Source organism: Lethenteron reissneri, chromosome 10 (genome assembly GCF_015708825.2).
Source record: "Lethenteron reissneri isolate LAM-NWPU_2019-01 chromosome 10, ASM1570882v1, whole genome shotgun sequence".
Classification (NCBI taxonomy): domain Eukaryota; kingdom Metazoa; phylum Chordata; class Hyperoartia; order Petromyzontiformes; family Petromyzontidae; genus Lethenteron; species Lethenteron reissneri.
Window position 1 is genome coordinate 7,986,384 of NC_083788.1, and position 27,466 is coordinate 8,013,849.

At 43.8% G+C, this 27,466-nt stretch overlaps 1 protein-coding gene across 1 annotated transcript; it reads left to right on the top strand.

The window, feature by feature from the left end:
* The first annotated feature begins 1,681 nt into the window (after positions 1-1,681).
* On the top strand, positions 1,682-23,410 carry LOC133340921 (chymotrypsin-like elastase family member 2B). The gene is made up of 8 exons (XM_061549416.1): positions 1,682-1,777; positions 1,893-1,990; positions 9,693-9,796; positions 10,008-10,130; positions 14,713-14,849; positions 20,718-20,860; positions 21,102-21,254; positions 22,739-23,410. The coding sequence occupies exons 1-8, from the start codon at positions 1,738-1,740 to the stop codon at positions 22,754-22,756; spliced, it is 816 nt and encodes a 271-aa protein (XP_061405400.1). The 5' UTR covers positions 1,682-1,737; the 3' UTR covers positions 22,757-23,410.
* Positions 23,411-27,466: the final 4,056 nt, after the last annotated feature.

A 27,466-nucleotide genomic window follows, 5' to 3' on the forward strand; every position in this document is an offset into this window, starting at 1 on the left:
CAAAAACACCGAATTCTGTGTTTGGCAATAGCCGAGACCATTCATGGCCCCTTCCCACGTATTCCCATTAGCGAATCACGTGCGGGTGTGAACCAAGTACGAGCGCGCCCGTCACGCAATTTCGTTGGAGGGCCGACACCTTTGCATAACACATTCCTGCGGAGGGAGCTGGTAGGAACGTTGGGTTGCTCGGTCAATGGCCAGGGTCAACGGCGGCGTGGTGTATTCCGCAAATATGGCCGACTGTGAGGGCGGGCACAACCTTGCCAAACGATTGTGTTGTAACGATTTATACTGTTGGGTGGTCAGCAGCAGTGAAGACATTTTCCCATTGCAACTGTCGTGGAGTGTGGGTTACATGCTCCGTTGTCACACCACGGAAGCTCCCTTCATTCATCAGTGAAAACGTTGATGTTTATTGCTAGATATGTCTCTACAGTATGTGCAAAAAACACGTGTATTACCCGTTTTTTGTTCGGTTATTGTACCGGTAATGCAACAAAAACACAGATTTAAAAAACCCTTGTATGATGGTTCACAGGAATTTAGACGTTCCAAGCCGAGCAATCAGCAGCAGCCCGCAATACAACGCTCCCTACTGGAGGCGCTACGTTTGTGCTGCATCTAAAGCAGCCGTCCAACCTTTTTGTCACCAGGGACCGGTTTCGTGGAAGACCATGTTTTCACGGACGGTGGGGGGGTCATTATTGGGTCTTTCCCCCTTTTCAAAGAAGCTCCCCAGCGACGTTTTTTTCTACTCATTTTGGCTAGGGGTTAGCTTGTGGGCTTACCAAAACCGTGACTGAGACCAGTGCGCAGTGCGGTAAAGAGGCGCGGACGGAAGTAGTAAATAAAACAACGGGGACGGGCCACGCGCCGACTCACCGCACTCACCTCCTGCTGTGCGGCCACGGCAGGCCACGGACCGGTGTCGGTCCGTGGCCCCGGGATTGGGGACCCCTGATCTAAAGAATCGGATTTTTTTTTTATTAATCTACTTATTGTTTGTTTCAGAGTATACTGTTCTGATAAAGCCAATAGAAAGTGGGCAAGTGTATATTCTCGTTTTAAATGCTCTGAAAGTATGTAACAGCATCTATGGTAAATGAACCGTAACAGAATTGTGCATGCTCCATCTAACGTGTGAAAACGAAGCATTTTGTGTGGATTTAACACGCATTTTGTAGCATTGTTGTTAATCAGGAGGGCGAAATTAAGCAGGCTAGACGTGGTTGTCAGCAGCATAATGGCAACAGGTAAAAAACTAAATTTTACAGATAAAATAGGTGCACACTGCTATATACGTCGTAATTGTATTCCACGAATTGTGGTATTTTTATACTTTATAAACCTACTAGTTTTACTTCATGACATAATTAACAGACTAGCTCGTGCATTTACCTAAACTAGCTTATAAATGCAGTGTATGTACATAATGTGGTATTTGAATAAATATTTTAAAACAATGGCAATCAATTGAAAGTCACTATTCATGACACAATGCGCTCGTGAATTGTTTGTATATTTCTCTCACAACAAAAAAAAACACGCAATAATTTTTAAGTAGTGATGGAATGTGACTACGTACGACTCGTAGACTCGTGACGCCATGCCCGCAGAACATTTATATATGCAAAATGTTTCGCATGAAGACATTTCACTTCCTTGTATGTCCATGTATATATAGGCTGCGCGTCGGTCATTTGACAGCGTGTGGAAAATCCCAATCAAGAAATCATGGTCACTCTCCTGATCTTCACTTTCCTGCTGAATCAAGGTATTCACATGTGTTACAGTAAGATTAGTTCGGATTCTAGGTTTTTTTTTCCATGCAACTGCTAAATTATTTCACCAGGAGTGTTTAAATTACTCGTATGCTTTTCTTTCCACAGCATTTGTCTCGGCTCAGACTTGTGGTTTTTCTGCGTTTGCTCAACATAGCCGCATTGCGGGTGGTAATGAGGCCAATCCTCACAGCTGGCCATGGCAGGTATGAGATTAATTCTTGGGCTTCTTTTTTCAAACTTCACCACACCAATTCCTGCGGATTGGTGAAGGTGGGGAGCATAAGCATTCGAACATAGAAACAAGTACAATCATTAATGTTGCTTAACTTATCAACTGATGAACAAAAATGCAAATACTATTGTGAACATGTCCACAAGTGTGCAGTGGGTTACAATTTACTCTTTACAGCTCTATCCGATTATAAACAACACGGTACAATTAAGTGACACATTATACAAAATTGTCAGCCAGTTTATACTCGCAGCATAATATTGATTTGCATTATTTACGTTCTCGTTTGACCTTGAGACAAAACATCTTATTTTCATGGGACAGCTAACTCGAATCGACTCAGTCAGCCCGAGTTGACCTAATTTTCCTCAAGTTTAAGAACAACACATCTATGATGAACGCTAATGGATATTAATAAGAACCTGTAGCATGGATCACTAAAAGAACACAGGGAGAGTTGTGTTCATTCGTTTCTGAGCTGACCTCTGCCTCCATTCAGCATCTCCTCCCACCATACTTTTCCTGAACTTTGTCTTCTCATTTTGTTTCATGCTATTTGTCTCCTTTCCTGTCCATTTAGTACTCCCTAGATCACAGCTGGAGATCAATATGATTATTTTCACACTTAGTCATTTTGAGGATGCGTTCTTCCCCAAGTCCTGTGTCTCTACATTGGTGTTAAAAAGGAAATCAGTATATTTACAGATGATACGATACATTGTGACTATGGTTGCTGTGACATGGAGATACTATGATATATATCATCGTATCATCTATTTGTAAAATATTGTTATTCCATGATTATTGTCGATTTAATTTTTTGCAAATATTTAATATCTTTATTTCTTCATCGTTTCTTCTGTCCAACCTACACGGTCTTTTCCCAATATTCTGCACAGGCCACTGCTTCTGGTGTTGGCATTGCCAAATCTTGAAGAGTGCATTGTGGTGCTGCAGGGCATCTCAGGAGTAGATCCATGGTTTGCTTCTCTTGACAAGCACATTGTTCGCTTATGCAGACGCGCCATGAGTTGCATCTGCCGAAACCCACTCTCAATCTGTTTAGGCTCCGCCATTTGAGCTATTTGGAATTTGATCCATATGCGAGCTCCTCACTGGGGACGATTTCTCACTGGCTCCATTCAGGAATTGTGTCATTTGATTTTTCCCATTCTTTTTTTAGGAAAGTTCTAGCAGATTCCGGTGATCTGATCAGTGGCACAGTGGAGCACAAGAAGCTGTTTCTCGATGACAGACGGTGTGCTGGCTGATGGCCATGTCACTCTGACTTGCCGGTCGTGGTCACCTGCTACTCACCTCCTGATGTTAACAGGGCCGCTATGCCAGATAGTGCATATAGGTAGGGTACAGGTGGCTCTCAGGCACCCTGTTACGATTATGCACGTGTGATTTAGGGCTGTGTCGACATGTTTGCTGTGGTTTGAGCATCCCCAGGTACAACATGGATATTCAGCCACAGAGAAATAAACTGATAAGGCGGTGTTGCTTCAAGTGGACAGATGTGCTCCCCACTTTGAATTTGCGAGCTTTTGCAGAATGCTGTTTCGTGTGTTCACCTTGGCTTTGGTATTTAAAGTGTGTTTTTTGTAGCTGAGTATGCGATCCAGTGTTACCCCGAGGTACACTGGGTGACTCTGGTGTTCTAGGCTCTGGTCTCCCCAATTGACATTCAGGTGTCGCTCTGCATCCCAGTTTCTCAAGTGGAAGGCACAAATTTTGGGTTTTACTCGGGTTGGGTTTGAGATGATTATTTAGGTAGAATCTTGACATCTTGTCCAGTGCCCTCTCCAGGATCTTTTCTGTGTTCTCGAAATTCATCTGTTGTGTGGTAATACAGAGGTCGTCAGCATAGAGGAACCGCTGAAATTCAGCAGGAAGTGGCTCATCGTTAGTGTAAATATTAAATAAAAGTGGGGCGAGCACACTGGCTTGTGGTAAGCCATTCTTTTGGGAACCCCCATCTACTTTTCTGCCTGTAGAAGCATTTATTCTCTAGGAGGCTACGAATGGTCTGGCTAAGGTCTAGGTGGCCATTTTTGAGGTACAGTTTGTGGATCAAGATAGGTGTTGAACAGTGTCATATGCAGCAGACGGATCAACAAACGCTGCACCAGTGATCATCTTCTGTTGGTAAGCATCTTCAATGTGCTGTGTGAGGTTTTGTAGTTGGCCTGCACAGCATCGGCCGGGTCTGAATGTAACATGTACATAGTACAATAATTACAGATCAGAAATAAATCACGATTACCAATTAAATTAGCACTTTACAAAATATGCTTTGGATTAATTTATCACTTGGCAGTTATGTGGCATAAATCATTGGGCTCCTTTAATTGAAGTATTGTGTAACTGATGGTACAATTATTACTGTAGATGCTTTACTTGTGTAGGGGTGTTAAAGAGAGGGCCCGTTATGCATGGCAGCCTATGGAAAACAAACACAGTGGGCGGGGCTACGTAAGTGCACGAGCAAGTGCTCTCTACGACGTCCGAGCCAGACACCCTGGGGGGGGCTGGTTCGAACGTTATGATCCCCCGGGGCCCCACCCCTCAGGGAGGGGTTGGGTATAAAAGGGGATGTTTCAAAGGGCTCGGCAGTTATGTTTAAGCTAAGGGAAGAAGACTGAAGACGTCTTAGATAGAGCCCTGGACTCCCCTAGTTCGATGTCCTTTTCAGGGCCGGACAGGACTGAGCCAGCGGCGTGGTCCCGAAAGCCAGAGCCGGTGCTCTTGTAAGAGCTGGTCTGGAACTCCGGGTACCGGGCCCGACTTACCAGTGTCGGGCCAGTTAGCCTCCCCTAGCCCATTAGTGGAGGATTCGGGGCTAGGACAGAGTTAGCTAGGGGTGTATCCCGAGTTATACGGGTGAGGGGGCCGATACCCCCTCGAGTGTGTATATGCCCACTGTCGTATTGTGAAATAAATATACGTGTGCCTCAACCTCGGCGTCAAGCGTCTTCACCGGTACTTCACTTGCATATGGAAATATGTTCTTGAGCTGAATGCTAATGTCGAGGTCTGCTAGTCATGAGAGGGCTTCAAGAGAGAGTTAGTGTAGTGTTGCATGGTTACAATCGCACTATGGCTTGTCTTTGAAATTCCACTCATGAAGGAGATGTGTGCGTCTGCCTGTTGATATTATGACAGTTGATGGTTGCACCAGTGTCTTCGACGAGTTTAAAAGCCAGGAGGTGCCATGTTTAGGTCTCAAATAAGGTTTTATTCTGGATGTCCGCGTCATTCCACTCTCTTTGCCAGCGTTCTTCCGAATCTGGATGAGACTCTAGGATGGTGACAGCACGAACCCAGAAAAGGGACCGGGACTAGAGTCGGCAGCTAGGTCCATTGTTGAGGTCTTGGTTAATAGGTACGTTGTTGTTTGAAAGAAACCATATAAATACCCTTGTACTGGAGTGTGCATATCTCTGTGGATATTTGGTGGCAGAATGTTCACCAGAAGAAGGAGCTAGGAGATTGGTGTTGGTTTCAGAATAACAGTGATGATACCCATTGCGGTAGATAATTGTACATCTAGCAGTTTTGTGTATGAGCTCCTGGACGAGGCTGGAGTGCAATACTCTGCAACTGAGTAGGTCAGTGACAGGGCGGCAGTTCATAGCTATTTTCTGGTGCCCGAGGTCATTCCTGAAAGTTTCTGTAGCAAGACGATGTTTGAATTGGTCTTTTCACAGATCTGTTTTCTACTGTATGGGACTCAAAGGTCAGGCGTCTATCCATGATAACCCCTAGATATCTTGGAGTGGGATCATAGTGCACTGGGTTACCACAAAAGGACACATCAAGGGTCGCATCTGCTGAACAATTATTCAGGTGGAGTCCACTTTTGGTGGTTTTGTAAGGATTCTGGCAGTCTCCAACAATGTAAATATGCCTCCAGTAAAATTATATCAGCTGTTAGAGTATTGACAATGGTCTCGAAAGTTGTGCCCTGTGCAGCAAGTTTAAATTAAAACAAAGTTTAAAGTTTATGTCATGTGTATATATAAACTTGCGAGAAGATGTACATGTCAGGTTACATTTGTGTTACATAGTGGCGGTGCTCGCACCAAGCCTTGAGGAAGGCGATTGTTCATAACTCTTGTGGCTGTGTTCACCAGTGAGGCGTATCCTCAAAGTACATTTGCCGACCATCGCGTCAATTAGGTGTACAGTTAAACGGCATTCGATTTTGTCCGCCAACGGTATCATAGGCTGCAGAGGTCAATTATTGCTGTATTGGTCTTCTGTTCATGAAGAATGCCAGCTTCTGTTCACAACAGCTACGGCCACTTCGAAATCCAGCTTGTTTGAGAGGCAGTTAAGGGTCAATAATGGGGGAAAATCAGGCAAGCATCAACGTTCCATCAGCTTGGAAGTGGAGGTCACGAGAGATATTGGCCTGGAGCTGGAGAGCGAGTCTTGCAGGTTTATGAGTTTCAAAATGGCGACAAATGTAATGATTCCATTATTTCCGGATATTACCTGTCTTGTTTATGATGGTCCATATATTCCAAGGTTCTTTAGGAACTGAGGACAAATGCCATCATATCCCTGTGCCTTGTTAAGACTTTATGGCCCTGAGGGCCCCTTCCACTTCAATGAATGTACGCTCACTAGAATATAGAATATTGCTTCCGGTAGTTGACTCAAAGTGATGTTGAGTTGTTTCCGGACACCTTGTTTGGTGCGATTGTCCATTGGTGTCTTTGAGCAGGATAGTGTGTGGGAAGCCAAAGTATTTGCTTTAGGGTTTGGTAGTCTGTGCTCTGTTGGTTGAGTCACCTAGGTTCCAGAGGAGTTACCAGGCTTCATGGCTTGAGTGAGTAAAGTCCAAATCTGCAGTGAGGTATTTCCAACGTTCTCTTCATAAGAGTTCAGGGATACTAGCAGTGCGGTGCCATTATATTTTTCACCTTGTCTGATGGACTCTTTGAAGAGATGTTCCATTTTTGATTGCCAACATGGCATGTTACTTTTCAGATTCCCCCCCCAGGATGTAATTTCTTGTGACAAATGTCAGAATTTTTATGAATTTATTGAAGATTACAGGATTTGGCTCCAGGTTCTTCAGTTGCGCATGGTTTATTTTTCATAGCTGGGCCAGTTGGCCTTATGAACTTTCCAACAAGGATGTAGTTTTGAGGTTATGACCGGTATCGGTCGCCCAGTGTGCATGACTGCCAGTCTGTGTTGGGTCTGCAAATTTACCTATAATTGTTCATGACGCAATTAGTGGCTGTCCATTCTTGACTTTTGAGATGAATCGTAAGTTCTGGGTTATGGTCCGTTTTCTACCGGCTGAGTGAAATGTGCCCCGGATTTATGTGGTCGTATAAGGAATGTATCCTTGCCAACAACCATTCCACGAGCTTCTCTCCGGTGTTGTAATTTTCTGAGTAGCACCACGGGGTGTGTGTGGTAGCTATTGATGCCACCGACATATATAGCTGAATGAGTGCCTGCTGGCAGAGGTGGTGATGGCCATTCCTTATGCAGAGGCTTAAATACATTGATGCCCATCACATGACCAATTGATGGTTATTTTTGATGGGCCATTGCTTGTGGTAGTGGACTTGATAGCATAGTCATTTAGGCCTTGCCTGATGGTGGCGAGGCAACGTGGACGGGTAGTAGATTGCAGCAACAAGGATATATAGTTATTCTCTACCTTTCCCTCCATTCACTTTTCGCAACTTCCATCTCCTTTAATGAGGCATTGTTAACATTATACAGGTATCGGTCATTATACAAACGTTCGATTTACGAAATATCACGTGAACGCAATTGACAAATTATAGAAAATTTCTATGAACAAAATCGAATTTCCGTGTTAAGAAAATTTCACACGGCACACGCCATGAGATCAAACAAGCAGCACCCAGAAGGCTGCATCATCCATCCGCAAACAGTGTCACGGTATCCCTACAATACCGTGACACTGTTTTTCAGTCATTCAAACATGTATATTTTTTGACAAGTTCCCTGAAAAGGTTGTTTTTCTATTAAATTGTTCAATTGTTTTAATATTTACGTTCATTTTATTATTTTTGAACTGTGCAAAGTCATATAGGTGTATATTTTTAGGTTAGTAGTATTAAATTTATGTGAAAAGCCATACCGGTTTACGACATTTTGTTTTACGTGTTATTTTCTTTAAACATCCCTTTTGTAAAGAGGGATACCGACCTGTATTACTTTAGGTTTCTTGTCAGAAAGTCACATTTAGGTCTTGAGTCCTTCAATATCTAGTTGATAAACTGGAAGACCGTGGCCAATAGGTTTATGGCCTTTTTGGCATTTAGCTCAACCGATCATATCTGGATTCCAATTAACGCTATCCAATTCACCTAGATGACGATATCAGTTGTGTTTAAGGGAACACGAAAAGTCATAACAGGTGGGCCACGTGAAGACTACCATCTCCCACTTATTACTGTAGAATGCTTGTAACAGGTTTATTTTGAGTGACCTACAGTTTAAGATATTAAAAGTACTGCTCAGTAATATGTATTCATACTGATAGTATAGCAAAGCTCAAAAACAATAATGCCAATTACAAAGGTAAACTAATATCGCGTTGTCACGTGAAGATGTATCTATAAACGTCAGACTATTAAAAAAAATATGTTATGAAGTAACGTTAATGAGGATTGTGGTGGCATTTGCAGCATTATGCCTGCACACCACTAATAATCATCAGCCATGTCCAATCCACTGCTGGAGGATGACCTCCCTACTGCTAATGAATCCTTTATTTATTTTTTATTCCAAGATGTTTTTCAATATTTCATTTTTAAAAAAGATTCCATCTTTTCGTGTATATTTTATGTAGATTACTGTATTTCGTGCATGATTCGATGCCTGTATCATGAACATAAGCATTTACGTTAATTAATAAATCGGTACATGCATGTTAGGCAGTGGCGGCTCCTGCAAAATCTCTCAGGGGGGGCACATGTCTGGATGATTGATAAGGATAAGGTCCACCCATGCAATGGATAAATTAACAGCTTAAGCATGTAAAGGCAACTTCACTTCTTTAATATTAATGAAAATAAAGTGACCCTTACAATACATCTTGTTTGTTTCTATACTCACTATTAAAACAAACCACTCAAGTTTATTTTATTAAAGATTCCACTAGGTGGCCACAAATTATATTGTTGGATGAAACGTGCTTACGTATGATGACGTAAGCACGTATGATGACGTAAGCACGTTAGGGCGAGCCCTCCCGGAAGCCATAGAGAATGCATTGGAGCGCCCCCCGGTCGAAAAAAAACATCTTTGAATGTAAGTCTATGGGGCCACTCGGGGCGATTCTCAGCCAGAGTGAAATCGCCCAAAAAGAGGCGGTACTCCACAGAACGTGACATGACGCTGATTGGACTATATCCAGAGGCTGCAGTGACGGCTAGCGTGACTCTGTGGTTGAATGACATTGGTGGTGCGTCGCCCAATCGCCCTAATGAAGAAACCGCCCCTGATGTTAGGTGTAATGTTGTAACTTTCTGACCTGCCCCCACTGGACATCTGTGAAAAGAGCTTCATAGCTCATCAGATTTCTCCAGTCAAAATTAAGATTCTGAAGTGTATCTTTAAATGATTATGAACTTTGACTGCTCGATTGTATGTTGATGTGATGACAACAGGTTTCTGTGCAAATCTACGATTGGACGACAAACGCATGGTACCACAGTTGTAGTGGAACCCTCATCGCCCCACAGTGGGTTCTGACAAGTGGCTACTGTGCTAAGTACGTTTCCCATTTGCATTCAAGTTTTTAGATATTAATAATCACAAACCTGCTATTGTGTTAGGTATACAGATATACGTTGTAGATGTTTTATATGTAGCCATGCTTTTGTTTTTAGGATTAATGGTACTTTGTTATTTATAAGAGAAATTGGAAGCCCTTAAATGGAATAACAGCTGTTTGCGTTGCGTTGTTTATGTGATATCCGCAGCAACACAGATTATATGCGAGTAGTGGTTGGCAAGCACAATATATACCAGGAGGAGGCTGGGGCAAATATTTCAGAAGTCTATCTAACTGCTTACCATTCCAGATATAACCACACCAGCTTTGAGTAAGTATTACACATCTACTTTTATATAGTGTAAATTTCTGTGTCTATGTCCGTCCCACAATAAAAATGTTTGCATGATTTTTTGACGAATGATCATCGGATGACCGCCCATACTATGTTAGAAAAAAGTTTTGCTGGCTGGCTTGCCATGCGCCGCCTACATGTGCAGAGGGGAGGGGGCATGCGGGTGGCCAGTAGTGAGTGGGGGCGTGCAGTGGGGGGGGGCTGGGCTGCTCGTGGGAAGGGGTGCGCGAGGAGAGGGACACGGGTTGGGGGGGGGCTGAGGGTTGTCACGTGCATGAGGTAGGGGGGTGCTGGTGACGTTGCGGGTTTGGAGGAACCTGGTTCAACACAGGTACTTTTATATTTTACTGTATTATTAAAAGTTTTGCTGGTTGGGTAGCTGAAGGGACGGATGGTCACATCCAAAGGACGTGCAGGCTGCTAATTTCATGTGTCACTCGTCCCATCAAAACAAATGCAGTGGCTTCAATATTTTCTGAGTAAACCCATTTTGTGTGGTTGCTGTTGAAGTCACCCACACATATAGCCAGGTGAGTGACTGCTGGCAGTGGTGGTGATGGCCACTTCTTATTCAGGGGCTTGTATACATCGATGACCATCACATGACTAACTATGACAGTTATTGTCGATGTGCTGTCACTTGGTGTGTTATACTTGAGGGCGTATACCTTTAAGCCTTGCCTAAGCAAGGTGGCGAGGATATTAGGGTGATAGATGGCATCAGCAAGGATGTAGCCATTTAGGGGCCATCCATTTAGTTCCCTCCCCCCCTCCCTGTACGCACGCGTACTTTTTACCCCCTCCCCCCCACCTGCGTACGTACGCTTGACGCACCCCCCCCCTCCCCGAATCATATAGAACGGCCGATATTTAATCCACGCAGAAACGATCAAAGAATAATACTATTTACGTGTTCTTGTTTACTAGCTTGCGGCCTAGCTTTACACACAGCTTTGTACAGTTATACTTTGTGGTGCCACAGCGACGGGGCCGCTCTGCCGAGCCAGGGAGCCGCCCGGCTTCCCCCACCGCACTGCCCCCCCATCACCCCCCCCCCCCCCCCCACATAAGCACACACCCGCACGCATTCCCCCCCCCCCCCCATAGAGCTGGAAGGGAAGGTTACCTGATCGACCGGTTTTTATCCGAGAGACCCTTATCGGGATTAATTCTCACGGTTTCCGGCGATCAGGGAATTGGATGACCTCCCCCGTGCTACGTGGCACCGCGGCGCTGCGGCCGGCCTTAATATGGTGTGGTCGCGGCGTGGGGCATTCGGCCACCGCGGTTGAGGCGCATTTCCCCCCACACACGCGAGTATCGACGGGGCAGGCAGAGGGAATAAGCATTGTGATGGAGGAGCTTCATTAGAAAACACGCAGGCACCATTATTAGGGGAGTTAAAGGAGAAGGCTATTAGTATGAATAACCTGGAGAGCGGGGTCACGCGGGCAGCCGTGCACAAATTCCCACGGCGCGCCTTTGTGATGGACACCGCCGCATGAACCTCGATGACGGGGGCCTGCGTGAGAAAAGGATTGATTGGAATGTGCGCCGTGCAGGTCGCTCATTGATTAGCGGAACAAAGGCACCGCGGAGCTGCCTGGCCCGGGCGAGGGGGGCGCGTGCCATTGTTTGGAGTTCACGCCGCGCGGACAACGGATTAATTAGCATAGCGAAGGCGCACGATGCGTGGGAAGGGGGTAGGGGTCCGGGAATCAGGATAAATGGAGAGCGCAGAGGGGAAATCGCTCTCTTACTCCAGCGCCAGGCGACCAGACGCAGCTCGAGCCAGCGACCCGGACGTCCGTGCGACGCACCGAGGCACGGGGTTAGCACCGGGATCAGCGGACCGCCGTGGACACTTAACAGTGAGTAAGAAGGTGAATTAGAATCATAGCCGATAAATAGGGAATAGGTGCCGGTTTAGTGGAATAGGCCAGCCTCGTCGACTCACTGATTGAACATTAGCTACCAGGTAATAAATCATTAATAGCGAAGCGTGGTCTCGCGTGATCTTGTCGTGCAGTGTGAGCGTGTGGGAACGCGTGTGGTACTGTGTGTGCGTAAGCTCGCGGCGTGCGTAATAGGCGTACCCCAGGTGCGCGATCATAACGTAAGCGGCCAGCAGACGGCGAGCGCTGCGCAGAGCGGCGCAAGAGGGGGTATCGCGTGTGGAGCTGTATGCGTGTGTGCGCGCACGTTCACTACGTGTATAATACGGATGCGCATTGGTAACGTGCCGCACAGGGCTATACTGCGAGCACGGCGTTTGATTGATGAGGATGTGCGCACGTATGTTCGCAGCGTGGGAGCGCGGCGTGAGGCTGTAAATAGTAGGGGTGTCGCGTTCGAATGCCGGCGAAACCGTAGCGGGTAATAGGGAGGTGGGGTAACGTAAACGAAGAGGGGATGCAGGCGGGAGGGACCCCGGGGGCCAACGGCCCCCACAACTTGACCGTGTTATCCATCCTGACTGGTTATTCAAAAACACGTCTATTATGATCTTAAAACACAATTAAAACTCGGTGAACTAGTCTATATAAAGTGCGTCGACTAAACATCTGCTATAACAACAGTATACCGATGTACAGACTAGTATTAGTACTTAAGTCCGGGCAGCAGCAGCACCGCAGCAGCTAAAATCTTGAGCCAGCGGGAGTCTGCAGTGAGGCCAGATTGAAGGATGTGTAATCCATGGGGCAGGCCGCCAGACTATGTCAGACTTACTGCTGAGCTGCGTGACAGCTAGCAGTCAGAGGTACGGTGGCATACAATTGACACCTCTCCCACAGTTTTACTTCTCCCGGTAGTACTTGTCTGACAGCTAAAGAAACTGAAGTGTGGCTCATTTGAAGGCCAACGTAGACAAATTATTATCGAGGCTTCACCCCCCATCCCACCCCGTTTCCTATCCGTACCAGGGACGTGCGGTCAGGGGAGACAGGGGAGGGAGAGTCTCACCTGTCATTCTCCAATGGAAATAGCTGTTACGAAAAGTAAAAAAAAAATCAGCAAATAAAATAAATATTAAGATTTTCCACTGATCTGTGTTATAAATGTCATTTCTGTACGATTACAATAATTTTTATAGTCAAATTCGCCAAATTTGCAGAGCTCCGCTGCAAATACAGGAAGAGACGAGAGGTGAGGCAGCGACAAGCCCAGCCTCCCCTCTGATTGCGCAACCCCTCAGTAACTGGATGGAGCGTGGGCAATACGCGTGTGCCTGTTTCTATCTCAGTATGTCACCAATGTAATGTTTGTAGACCACTTTATTTCATGTCCTTGCCTTCCATACTCCAGGTTACTTATTTCACGTATGTGTATAAAGATATTTAGGCTCGCTGGTCTCGTCATGAAACTGCAATGAAAAAACACCAGTGGAGGCAGCTATCACATCTGCCTCACTGAGGGGGGCGTGTTTGGTTGGTACACCCCCTCAGTCAGGCCACGCCCCCTCTGTGAGGCCACGCCCCCTCCATGTGTGAATCTGGATCTGACACGAGCCAGTGCCTCCCCAGCCCTTGACCTCACCGCACGTCACTGATGCGTACGTACATTGTCAGTAGACCTCCCATACGCAAGCGTACGCATTTGGGTATGGGCAGCAAGGACTTCAATGAAGCTGCGCTTGGCTGTTGACACACCTTCGACATTGAGTTAGAGGATTCGTAGGGCTGCTCCGACTGAAATGTGACCTTGGTGCTGTGTGTTCTCGACTTTGGGACGTTGAGTATAATTATGTGAGGCTCTTCTCACGAAGTTTCTCGTTGAATTGTCTGCTTGTAGGATCATTAGTTTCCCCAGGCGGACCTGGATACTGACGGGGGCACGACGTGAACGTTGATCCATTGTGTCCCAGTTATTCGTTATTCACTGTTTGGTTGGTACACTCGATCGGTTGTTCACCTTTTCAAGGGTCATTATTTGAATGTAGCTATGCTGATATCTGGATTTAAATTAATGACATCAAATTCACCTAGATGACGGTATTAGTTGTTTAAGCTAGATTTGAAATTTTCGTGACTGCAGGGATCCATGCTCTTTGATTATTTCGGTAAAGTCACGTAAGTATAAAATAAAATAAATTAGATCACGACGTTTCGGGCGCAACACAAGCGTCCGTCATCAGGTGTGACAACCACAGCAAGAAACAATTGCTGAAGTGGGCCCACTTCAGCAACACATTAAACAACTATACTCTTTGAGCCCACTTCAGCAATTGTTTCTTGCTGTGGTTGTCACACCTAATGACGAACGCTTGTGTTGCGCCCGAAACGTCGTGATTTAATTTATTTTATTTTATACCTATGCGACTTTACCGAAAGAACAAAAGAGTATAGTTGTTTAAAGTGACACAAAAACGCGAGGCTACCATTTCCCGCCCTACATTTTTGATAATAAACAAAATCGAGTGTTTAGTTTGAACAATTAATACATTATTTGGTTTTACATACGTTTAGGAGCCAATTCACCATAATGTGTGCACGTTTTATATCTTGATGCTTATCTCAGATCTTCTCATTCTCAATATAACCCCTTTAATTGTGTATAGAAAAGACATTGGATTGATTAAGCTGAAAGCACCGGTGACGCCGGACACTGGAATACGGTTCGTCTGCCTTCCCAGTGACAACGAGCAACTGTCATCGACAAGCACATGCTACGTCATCGGCTGGGGCTCCAGAATAAGTAGGTCGTAACAACAAGGATGACCACACATCAGGGACGTGCGGTCAGGGGAGGCAGCGGAGGCAGAGCCTCACCTGTCATACTCCAATGAAAATAGCTGTTACAAAAAGTCAAAAAAAGAATAATAAAATAAATATTAAGATTTTACCACTGATCTGTGTTATAAATGTCATTTCTGTACGATTACAATCATTTTTAAGGTCAAAATCGCCAAATTTGCGGAGCTCCGCTGCAAATACAGGAGAGGTGAGGCAGCGACGAGCTCAGCCTCCCCTCTGATTGCGCAACCCCTCACTAATTGGATGGAGTGCGGGCAACAAGCGCGTGCCTGTTACTATCTCAGTATGTCACCAATGTAATGTTTGTAGACCCCTTCAATTCATGTCCTCGCTTTCCATACTCCAGGTTACTTATTTCACGTATCTGTATAAAGATTTTTAGACTCGCTGGTCTCGTCATGAAACTGCAACGAAAAAGCACCAGGGGAGGCAGCTATCACATCTGCCTCACTGAGGAGGACGTGTCTAACACGCCCCCCTCCGTGAGGCCACACCCCCCTTCAGTGTGTGAATCTGGCTCTGACACGAGCCAGTGCCTCCCCAGCCATTGACCTCACCGCACGTCACTGCCACACATATTAGGTAGTCACAAAACAAATATGGAGTATAATGTGCAATGAGTAACATCTATCATCAATGTGTAATGTTCTTGGAATGAGACGGAGTCTTCTTAGAGGCAACACACTTTTATTCACTAACAGTTACTACACCTTAACACAAAGGGGTAATGGCCCCTTTCACCCACAACCTGGGGAGATACAGCCTCCGGGCTATCTTACCCACACTTCTCTACTTAAGCCCTCCGGCTATCTAGCCTAGGGGAGGCTAACCCACCGCTGGCACCGGTGGGTTCCCGACCACTGGCCCGTCCGGACCTGGCCCTTACAAGGACATCAGGTCGAGGGATCCTCAGGGTCCTCACCCCACGACCACTGGCACCCCACTGAGCCCCGGCCTGTAGAAGGACATCGGCGGCTTGGGGTCCAGGGTCTTCTGGGTCTTCGGGCGGCTTCTGGCTTCGGCTTGAGACGGACTGACTCGCGCTCTCAGGGAGCCGCCTTATATACTCTTTCTCTCTGAGCGGCGGGGTTCTGGGGGACCCCAGCTCCCGCCAGCCCCCTCCCCTCAGAGGGGTTCCAACCGCCTTTGGCCCGACCGGTTCGGACCGGTTCGGACCAGTTCCTACCCCTCCCCCAGGTTGTGGCACGTGTGTGTCAAACCTGACCACCACAAATGTAATAATAGTAAAGATTATAATGTATTTTACTCACAAATATCTTGCCAATTATGAATACTCTTAGAAGAGTCCTCTATTGCAATGCTTGACAACCGGCGCGCTGCGGCACACTGGCGGTTCTGCGGTATTTTCGAATTGATCAACACACAACGCAATAAAAAATAATTAGCACAAACATCACGGTAAATACTCTTAGTTCTTTCGGTAAAGTCACGTAGGTAAAAAATGAAATTAAAATTAATAAAAATAAAACAAAAATCACGACGTTTCGGAGGCAATACAAGTCTCCGTCATCAGGTGGGACCGTCACAGCCAGATTTGCTGCATCAAGTGAGGCAAGGATTCAAGATGTAAGCCCTTAAATGCAATTTGAGGGGGGAGGAGAGGGGGGGGGAGCTCATCAGAATGTGGTAGCCAATGAATGGAACGTATCGGGAGGGAGGAGGGCGGGGCTAAAAGAAGGTACGAAGTGCTACGTAGAACGTATCGGGAGGGGGAGGGGGGCGGGGCCAAAAGAATGCACGAAGTGGTACGCGAGAGTCGGCGACGTGGACGTGGTTGTGCGCAAGCAACTATTGTTGCACACGCCAACGCATTGGACGGGGAGGGGGGGCCAAAAGAGAGTGTGGGGTGCAAGTGTACGTGGACATGTGTATGTACAAGCACCTGTTGATACACATGATAGAAAAGAACGAAAATGTCCATGTTTATACCAGTGCTGGCTGAACAATAAAGAGAGTACTGTTAAACACTGGGGATGTTAACACTCGGTAAAGTAAAGTAAAATAGTGCCTGTCAGATAAGATGGTCCAAAAATGTGTAATTAAGATCACAAGTGACCAAAAAGATCTCCAAAATTCTAAACAAACATAAGATCCAAGTCCGATTCAGTACAGTACATAAAATCCGTGATCTCATTCCATCTGTGAAGGATGTCATCCCTGACTGGCAATACCCTGGAGTCTATAAACTGAGTTGCAGCTGTGGTGACTGTTACATTGGGGAAACGAAACGTCATGTCTCTGATCGTGTCCGCGAGCACAAGTCAGATTTGAAACACGGCAAAATTGAGTCTTCCGCCGTTGCCGATCATTGCTACAACGCGGTGGGATCTCATGAGATTGTTTTATCCAAGACTAAGGTGCTCTGCAAACCCTCTGGCTACCATCAAAGGTTTGTACACGAAGCCATTCAGATATACAAACACAGACATAATTTCAACCGTGATGATGGGTACAAACTTAGTAATCATTGGAAAGATGTTATCAACCATGCAAAAAGACTTAATTACACATTTTTGGACCATCTTATCTGACAGGCACTATTTTACTTTACTTTACCGAGTGTTAACATCCCCAGTGTTTAACAGTACTCTCTTTATTGTTCAGCCAGCACTGGTATAAACATGGACATTTTCGTTCTTTTCTATCATGTGTATCAACAGGTGCTTGTACATACACATGTCCACGTACACTTGCACCCCACACTCTCTTTTGGCCCCCCCTCCCCCTCCCGTCCAATGCGTTGGCGTGTGCAACAATAGTTGCTTGCGCACAACCACGTCCACGTCGCCGACTCTCGCGTACCACTTCGTGCATTCTTTTGGCCCCGCCCCCCTCCCCCTCCCGATACGTTCTACGTAGCACTTCGTACCTTCTTTTAGCCCCGCCCCCCTCCCTCCCGATACGTTCCATTCATTGGCTACCACATTCTGATGAGCTCCCCCCCTCTCCTCCCCCCTCAACTTGCATTTAAGGGCTTACATCTTGAATCTTTGCCTCACTTGATGCAGCAAATCTGGCTGTGACGGTCCCACCTGATGACGGAGACTTGTGTTGCCTCCGAAACGTCGTGATTTTTATTGTTATTTTTATTAATTTTAATTTCAGTTTTTTACCTACGTGACTTTACCGAAAGAACTAAGAGTATGAATCCTGCCAGTCACGAAAGCTTAAAATCTAGAATCACGGTAAATAGACGATGAAATTGGACACACAGATAAATTTAACAAATTGTCATACACACATACTTAAACACACAACTCCCCCCTTCTTAGTTGATTGGCTGAGCCGGGTGCTCCCCGGATGAATAATTAAACCCCAACCTCACGTATCTGCAGTTCCAATTGAGTTGCAACCAGTCCAGGGGAACACATGGTGAACAAGTAGACAGCGACACATGTGACTGTGAAGATTCCACATTTCCATGATGGCACCAAGTCTACCACTGTGGCCTCTCCCCTGAGAAAGAGATGCGTGCACTCACACACATCATCATGAGCTATGATCAATCAACGAATGGATGAAGGGTCCATAGTGATGTTTTGATTCAGTGTGCCATTAAGATTGAGCAAGCTCAATAGTGTGCTGTGAAATTAAAAAAGGTTGAGAAGTGCTGCTCTATTGGAATGTGTTTACGACTTTGTATTTTATCAGACAAGGCCCACTGAGCAATACAGCTCTTTTTCAGAAGAGGCCTAGCGACAAATGATAGCTCAATTAAATGATTTATCGCGTGGAAATTTAGAGCAGCCCAATACTCTAAACGCATGTCGATTCTAAATGTGGAGTGAAAAACTGGAGGACCTGAAGAAAAATCCACGGGATGACGGGGAGAGCATGCCAACTCGAAATATACAGGCATCAGGGTTGGGACTGAACCCACGACTTCCTGCTTACCAGGCGAGGCAGTTAACATCTCGCCACAAGTTCCATCAAGCGTTTGACATGCGTTGTATTTAACTTTTTACAGTAATCGTCTTGTTAAGTTTTCCGCAATTTTAAAGTAACAAAGATATTTTATCCAACACTGAAACACTTTTTGTTGTCTCATGGCACATGGGCCTTGGTTACACTATGGTAAGAGCGAACAAATGGAAATTATGTTATTTAAACTCCCAGTCTGAAGTCAACTTCGCTAAACATCCCTGTAGTGTCAATAAAATGAGTTCAGCAATCCCTTGCCAACTGCGTAGGTTAGGTTCCTGGTAAATGCCAAGGGAGGGAAATCCGTGGTTGGTATAGTTCAGGGCCTGTGGGAAATGGGGGGTTAGGGGTACCATGCCCACGCTCACATTCGTCATAACTTCACTAAGTTGCCTGTTTATGAACTAAACACAGAATAAAATATTGTAAATGACACAACATAATAAAACATTACATTGACTTTACACACCTTTATTAAACTTGATTTGAAGCTTTCGTGACTGCAGGAATTACTCTTTGGTTCTTTTGGTAAAGTCAAGTAGAAATAAATAAATTAAATAATAGAATACGACGTTTCGATTGCAACACAAGCAGTCGTCATCAAGTATATCTATATTTGAGAGAGAGGCAAAACATAGGCTCGGAGACACATAGACAGACACACAAGCAGAGAGAGACAACACAGACACACAGAGAGAGACGCACAACATAGACACACAGAGGTGTGTCTCTGTGCTGTCTCTCTCTCTGCTTGTGTGTCTGTCTTTGTCTCCGTGTCTGTGTTTTGTCTCTCAAATTTAGTTCTACCTGATGACGATTGCTTATGTTGCAAATCCGCGGTTGGCGAGGGATTCCTCTATTACTTGTATAAATTATTGTGGTAACACTGTCTAAAAACCGGCCCTGTTAACATTACTATCATCCTTCCACGGTTAATTACATTAGTAGTACCAGGATGGAGGTCAGACTATCAAGAGTGGCACTTAAGTGGACACCCAAAGGTGGGTGACCAAGGTGTTGTCTTTGGAGGTCAACTGGTAACTGTACAACGGTTGCAGGATCTGACAACATAACCAACGGCCAGGCGTTGAGGGGTCACCTGCATTAATCTGTTGTGTATTGATCTTTGTGGGCACTGCTGCAGATTTACATAACCCTGCAGTGATGTGCACCTTTGAGGACATTCGTAACTTTGCACAATGCTGTTACAGATGAGATTTCACCACATCGTGGTAGAATTTCCTTGTGCCTCCCTTAACGTACAATGCGTTGCCGTGTTTGGTTCAGCTTCTCGTGGAATGTTGCCTTCAAATGGACACCCCCCCCCCCTCATTAATGATAATGAGCGGGTGACGTCACTCAATATGGAGTACTCCCCCCTCACTAAATATCATGCGCAAGTGACGTCACTCCACATCGAACAGCCCCCCTCATTAATAATCATTATAAGGTGACGTCCTCCAAATGGACACCCCCCATTCATAATAATTAGCGGCTGATGTCACTCCACATGGGGGGCCGAGGCGCCTCCTCCTCCCTCCTCGGCGTCAACTTACAACCCTCACTACAAAGGCAGAACCCTCACGTCATGCGATCTCCGTAACGCTATTGAGACATCAAAGTAAAAAGGACGTCATGATGAACTTTGGAATTATAACCTTCAAATGAAATAGGTCTGTGTCACTACGTCCTTACTAATTGCACACGCATTAATGCAATTAATATAACGTCGTGGTCTGCTTTTCGCTTGCAAGTTTCAGATTTACTGCAATACAACCGTCCTTGGATGGGCAAAATGCTAGTATATCTATATATATTGTAAGAGGGATGTGACTAAGTTTTATTTGTCATTTTCCCGATGTTTTAGAAAATGGTTTACTTACCAGCACGCTCCAGCAAGCCAACATACCAGTGATTGACGACAAGACATGCAAATCAAATGAATTTTATGGTTCTTTTTTTCCCGAAAACGCAATATGTGCTGGTGATGGATCAAGCGGTATATGCAATGTAAGACTTTTTCTTGTTTGAGTCACAATTTGTAAGCAAATTACTGATTTGTTGTGAAAGTGTTTTTAGGAATAATGTGTGCAAGTTGTACAGTGCATGGATTACTCTGCTCAAAGTGTATCAAACGTTTTCACACAGTAAAGTATTTGACAGTCTGACAGATGTAAGAATTTTGTCTACTCATAACTTCAGTTGTGGTTAAGGATAATGGTTTAATAATGACTTTTCCGTTTGTTCAAAGGGTGATGGGGGTGGACCGCTACTATGTCGGAAGAGTGACAATTCATGGGTTGTGCATGGCGTTGCTTCATTTATATCATCATTGAGTTGTCTAAACTACTATAAGCCCTCAGGCTTCACTCGTATATCTGCCTACATTCCCTGGATTCAAAATGTAAGCTGCACATTCAAACTGCTACTGTTACGCACAAGTTCGTATACTATGTTCATCGGTTATACATATTTATAAACAGTATATGTACACTCTGCAAATTCATATATTTAATGTAATATCTCTATCATTTGTTGAACATGGTGGCTACATTTATAATGCAAAATTTTCGATGTGAGGATGGTGGCTCATGCAGACTTCATCCAGAACTAAAACTTGGGCTGTGCGCTAACCATAAGATTGCAGTACAGCAAATGGATGCATGTGTAGAGGATGTCTCGTCCATCCTCACACATTCGCACTACACAAACAGCACGCGTAACTTCCACACTCGACATCACACACGCCGCACATGTCAATCACGCAAACGGGGGATACACCAAGGAAGGGTCGGAGGTCAGTGGTCACTGACGTCACGCACACACAGCACACTCGGGCAAGGAATAGAGATCAGGGGTGTGAGCACTGGCGTGCACGACACGCAATCAGATTGGTGGGTGGATGACACTGATCGGATTTGTGAGGAGAAACGGAAAGAGCGGGAAACATCAGAAGGGTGATTGGTGAAGAAGGGCAGAGAGGAGGTTTAAAATGGAATGTGACACGAGGAAACGGAGTTGGTTTGAGTGAGTACTGCTGTAGGTCCTCAAGCTAGGGTCTCCACTTGTTCAGGTTTGATCTGGGTTTTACACAGACAGTTATGTTCGGGTGGCGGGAAATTATTCATATCTAGAATGGTTAGTATTGTTTAAATTCTATTATGGTATTATGTGGTACAGTGTTGATAGGTCTATGTTACCTGAGAAATGTCTAGATTTGGCCGATAGAAAATATGGCAACCCGACGTGAATCCCAACGGGGACCCTTAATTTACATTTGAGACTCAGTAAGACCTTCTTAGATAAAAAAAGAAAAGTTAATTGCCAGTCATATGATGATCTTTTTCCAAAAAATCAAGTCTCCCTAGTGTAAAAAATTCCTATTTACACTGCAAACCAGTAATTGGTCAAATGGATCAAGAACCTAAGTTGCAAACTAGACAGATTTTAAAGGGTAAATGCATCTAAATTATATTAAAATATAAAATGAATTCTCCATTGACCCCATGTCCCCAGCTTTTAATAACAATTTACAGGGCTGAAACTACACTACGAAGTGTATGCAAGAACATTTTTTTAATACCCAGATATTTAGACGAGAAAATATAAATTATTCATTTCATGTCAATATTGGGCCTGTGAAAGTGTGTTATTGGATGTACAGAGTGGTTTCAACCATTGTATTGGCCTTTAACATTACAATTACATTTAGAAATGGCCATTAATTCTAGATTTGAAGTTTTCTAAATTTTAATATTTTTATTTCCACCTACGTGACTTTACCGAAAGAACCAAAGAGTATAAATGACCATTACTGTGTTGTAATGTTGGTTGTCAGTAATATTTCATAAGATAATACTGTATTTTACGTGAATTTCCAATGTGCAGGTGATGGCGCGTTATTAAACTCAGAAGGACATTCTTGTGGGCGATGAACTGTACCATCAAGATGGTCATCGCCGTCTTAACACATACTGGATCATTGATATTTACATCATAATGTTTCTTGAAATATTAACACAAGCTTGTTTAATCTAATCTGAATCAACCTTTTTTCGAAGAGTATTTTGATCAAGGCAACAGAGAGCTGGTAACATTGTATATTCTTGTTTAAAACACTCTGAAAGTTACGTAACCACATTATGGCGAACTAACCGTGAAGGAATTGTGCATGCTACATCTAACATGTGAAAACGACATATTTGATGTGGACAGAACACGAATTTATACAGTGGCGGTGTTGTTAACCACAATCTGATTATTTTATCATGTAACTACGACTAACAAAATCAGGTGGGGCGAAATGAAGTAGACTAGACGTGATAATGTCAGCAATATAATCATGGCAACAGGTAAAAAATTATTATAGTTAAAATAGTTGCACACTGCTATATACAGCGATTTGTATGCCGCGAATTGTATCCCATAGATTTAATATACTTAATGGATTTACTCATTTTGCTTCATGAAATCATTTACAAACCAGTGCATGTACCTAAAATAGCTTATAAATGCAGTTTCTGGACATAATGTAGTATTTGAATAAAGATTTCTAAACAATGGGTGTTGTGTGGTGTTTTATCGACAAAAGATACCTGGTTTAAGTATTTTTACCAGCCACCTGACTATAAAGAGGGGAGGGGGGTGGCGGAATTGGACAAGGCCTCCGATTTCATCCCTTGCACCAAGACCTATGCCAACCACGAGGCGGTGACATTGCCGAATGGAAGTGCACTCGACGTTTTTTACAAAGGTTCAAGCTTCAAATCCAGCAGCCTCTCTGATTAATACTGTGGGTAAGAAAAACATAAAAAAGATTACGTGCCATCTGCTTTCACAGTGGACATTGATGGACCCGTGCCGCCTTTCACGAGAGTAGTTCATTGTGTGCCGGCGTCATGGTTCAAATTTGCCAACCCAACGGGATTATTTTGGCAGACTGCATAGCTTGGGTAATTGTTGGCACCGATTCTGGCTCTATTATGGCTTGTATGTGGTTGCCCATGCCTCCGTTTGAAAACGGCACGTTTTATCAATTGTACAGCATTGTGAGATGCAATTTTCACGAATTACGCTTTAAAAATCATACGTTACTTTATTACATTAACCATGCTATGCATCTGGTTGTCAAGTTCAAGTTTATTTTGTGTCGCCAGGTGAGAACAGATAAGCTTATTTGAATGACCCTGGTGCATCAGTCTGCGAGTCGGAGGTGATAATCTCTCTATATAATCCCAGTTCGACAAATTTGGACCCTATGGCACGCAATGACCTACTCTTTTTAATGATGTCAGGAGATCTTTAATGTCTACGATAAAACATATGGCACATTATAGTTATAACACTCGCCGTAATAATTAGGACGGCTGCTGGATTCGAACCATGAATCTCGACAAAAAGCAGTGAATGCGCTACCACTAGACAATGATATCGCCCGACCTATCCTGCCCTGTCATGAACAGTTGTCTCACAGCTGAAAAAATGAGTTACCATTTTCGGCAATGGCCCACAATGGACTGCAAACAGATATTGACAGTTGCTCAAATTTCAACATATTTGTTGTCACTTAATAAAACAATCTTTTTAGCAAAAATTATGTTTATAGCTTGGGAACTCACGAGGCTTCTAAGAATCATTTTAAGTTTGGGGGAACAAGCACACATCACGGCAAAATGCCGATTATTCAAGGAAGCCCATGGAGACGATTCAAGGCATACCAAATATGGGTTGTCTCAAGCTTCTAAGAACTAAACATTGTAACCCCACTGTGGCTTGTGGGACATCGATATAAATAAAATGCATGCATCATGGATGTAAATGAAATGCATGCGAGCATATTTACCAGCAGTTGTTTGTGCACACCACTCTGACTTTCTAAAGAAACTCCTCTTGGATCTGAGCCACGAAAGAGATTGCAAGACATGGACCATAAGTGGCCATCTCACATTATCACATTTATTTTAAAACGCTGCATTTATAGCACCATGCATTGTCATACTCTCTTCGGCACGATTTTAGCCCCCCAGGTATTCTCATTTACTGTCATGCAAAAACACTTATTAGTTTGAAAGTGGCCCAAATCCCAAGTGAGAGCGATACTTTTCTGGACAAAGGATATAACTTCAAAGTAGGTCATCTACTTATTGCATCACCAGCATGCTTACAGATAACCATCAGCATGTCATACAACATGATGACTTTGCACAACTCCTACATGGAGTTCTAACATACCTACGATATAACGTCATATAATTTTCAACAGATAACATTGAATTCCCATGTATGCGATTTACAGCATAATTCAATATTGACTAACAATAAAATTATGCTTTGGTAGGTTATTTTAGTCATAATCAAATGAGCATATAAAATTAAAATGTAGAAAACACGAGAAACGTATTAGAAACATCAAAGCATGAAATAATAAGCGTAATATAAAGAGTACTTGAAGTTCTATGAACTTGCTCACATTATATTATACGGTTATGTATCAAAATTGTACTTGTTAAAATATGTGAAAAAGTAACAAAAATTCATACCACATTTTCAAAATGCTGCAGAAGACAGCCCCGTTACAACATCTGTTGTTTCTTCACTCAGAGCTGACGGTGCATATTGGCCCATAACCATATTACAATAAACTTCAATTTATACAAAATATTGTTGAAATTATCCTGTATCTTGTCAATATATATAATGAAAAGCATAAAATGGAAAATGCATAGTAGCATTAAATTCATGAAAAGTTAAGATTTTGTTATAAAATGTATTTCGTATTTAATTGATTCGTTTTTAATGTTGTTGCTGCAATCATTTCACGTCTGCATCATCATGTATGATATTGGGAAAACGCTGATAAAATGGATATGTAATGGTTCGATAGAGGCGCGCACACTCTCGTAGGGAGGCAACACTATTTAATAACACAACTGTAATTACACTACACATAGGGTGGTGACCACCGACCTATCCTCGCTAACACTCGACACTCGGATAACAACTGGCATGGCCAAGCCAGGAGCGCTATTGATTGGCCACGATGATTTGAGGCTTGTCTTCATTCTCCATGAGGTGTCTTCATCCCGGACCCGAGCAATTGTTTCTTGCTGTGGTTGTCCCACCTGATGACGGACGCTTGTGTTGTGCCTGAAACGTCGTGATTAAATGTATTTGTTTTATTTTTTATACCGACGTGAATGCATGCGGGGTATATGGAGGTGCGGGCTATCTGAAATTTGTTTTACACTAAACGCTATTTTTGCGGGGTATATGCATCTGCGGGTTATATGCATATGCGGACTATATGCGGGAAAATACAGTAGTTCTTTCTAAAAACCTTTATCTGTTATACTCGTGGTTGCATGATTAAAATGTTATTTCATAAATTAAAATTGTGATTCCAAATAGATGGACATTCACCCCTTTTGTACAACAAATACAATGTAAGCAGAATTAAATTCAATCACAGATATATTGAACACCATCAGCACCACAGAACCATAATACATGCAGTGTGGTGCATGGGATGTTACTTTCCCGTGCGTGGCTGGAATTGGATTGTGCAACATGGTCATCTTCATAGAATTCCTACAAATTAATAGAATAATTAATAGAAGAGCTATTTATGCAACAAAGTATTATTATGAAGAAAACTCAGTGCGTTCTCATACTCGCCAATCAAGAATAATAAAGAAGTTAAAAAAGGGTTGGATTTGTTAACATTGATTAAAAATGACAGTCACACCGTGCAATATTACCGCCTTGGGTGTAGTATAATTGATCAGGGCGGATGTCACCTATCGTCATTCAAAAGTGATTGAGCATACAATTGTGGATACATTGGACATAATTCAAATATTTGCTAAACACCGAATTCTGTTTGGCAATAGCCGAGACCATTCATGGCCCCTTCCCACGTATTCCTATTAGCGAATCACGTGCGGGTGTGAACCAAGTACGCGCGCTGGTCACGCAATTTCGTTGGGGCAAACACCTTTGCATATGATTTAGGGTCGTTAAATGACACGAGGTAATCCATTAACCGTTTTTAGAATCAGTCGGAAAAGTCGGGAACGGTGCCGTTTACAGTGGAATGTTAGCGACTACATTTATAGGTACACAGAAATGTACAATCTGCACAGCGGCCTGAGGCCATTTGGCCTCAATTCTCAGTTAAAAGTGCCATCCTGAAATAAATTACTTACTCCACCGCTGGCGAAATAGCCTTAATTACACGCAGTTCTATTGCGTATTGCCTCTTCTTCCACGCTGATCGAACATACTGGACGAGGTGAACGTACCCACAATTTATCCCACCCACATACAACCTTGCCAACCCATTGTGGTGTAACCATTTATACTGTTGGGTGGTCAGCAGCAGTGGAGATTTAAGAAACGGCAATTAAAATGGGGAAGACATTTTTTTATTGCAACTGTCGTGCTGTGTGAGTGACATGCTCCGTTGTCACACTACGGAAACTACCCTCATTTATCAGTGAAAACGTTGATGTTTATTGCTAGATATTTCTCTACAGTGTATGCAATAGCACGTGTCTTACCCGTTTTTTAATTCGGTTATTGTACCGGCAATGCAACAACAAAAACCAGATAAAAAAA

Excerpts from the sequence above, each read along its gene's own strand:
- LOC133340921 (XM_061549416.1), top strand. The coding sequence starts at position 1,738 with ATGGTCACTCTCCTGATCTTCACTTTCCTGCTGAATCAAG. Across the intron at positions 1,778-1,892 it reads CACTTTCCTGCTGAATCAAG|CATTTGTCTCGGCTCAGACT; the intron begins GTATTCACATGT and ends TTCTTTCCACAG. Across the intron at positions 1,991-9,692 it reads CTCACAGCTGGCCATGGCAG|GTTTCTGTGCAAATCTACGA; the intron begins GTATGAGATTAA and ends TGATGACAACAG.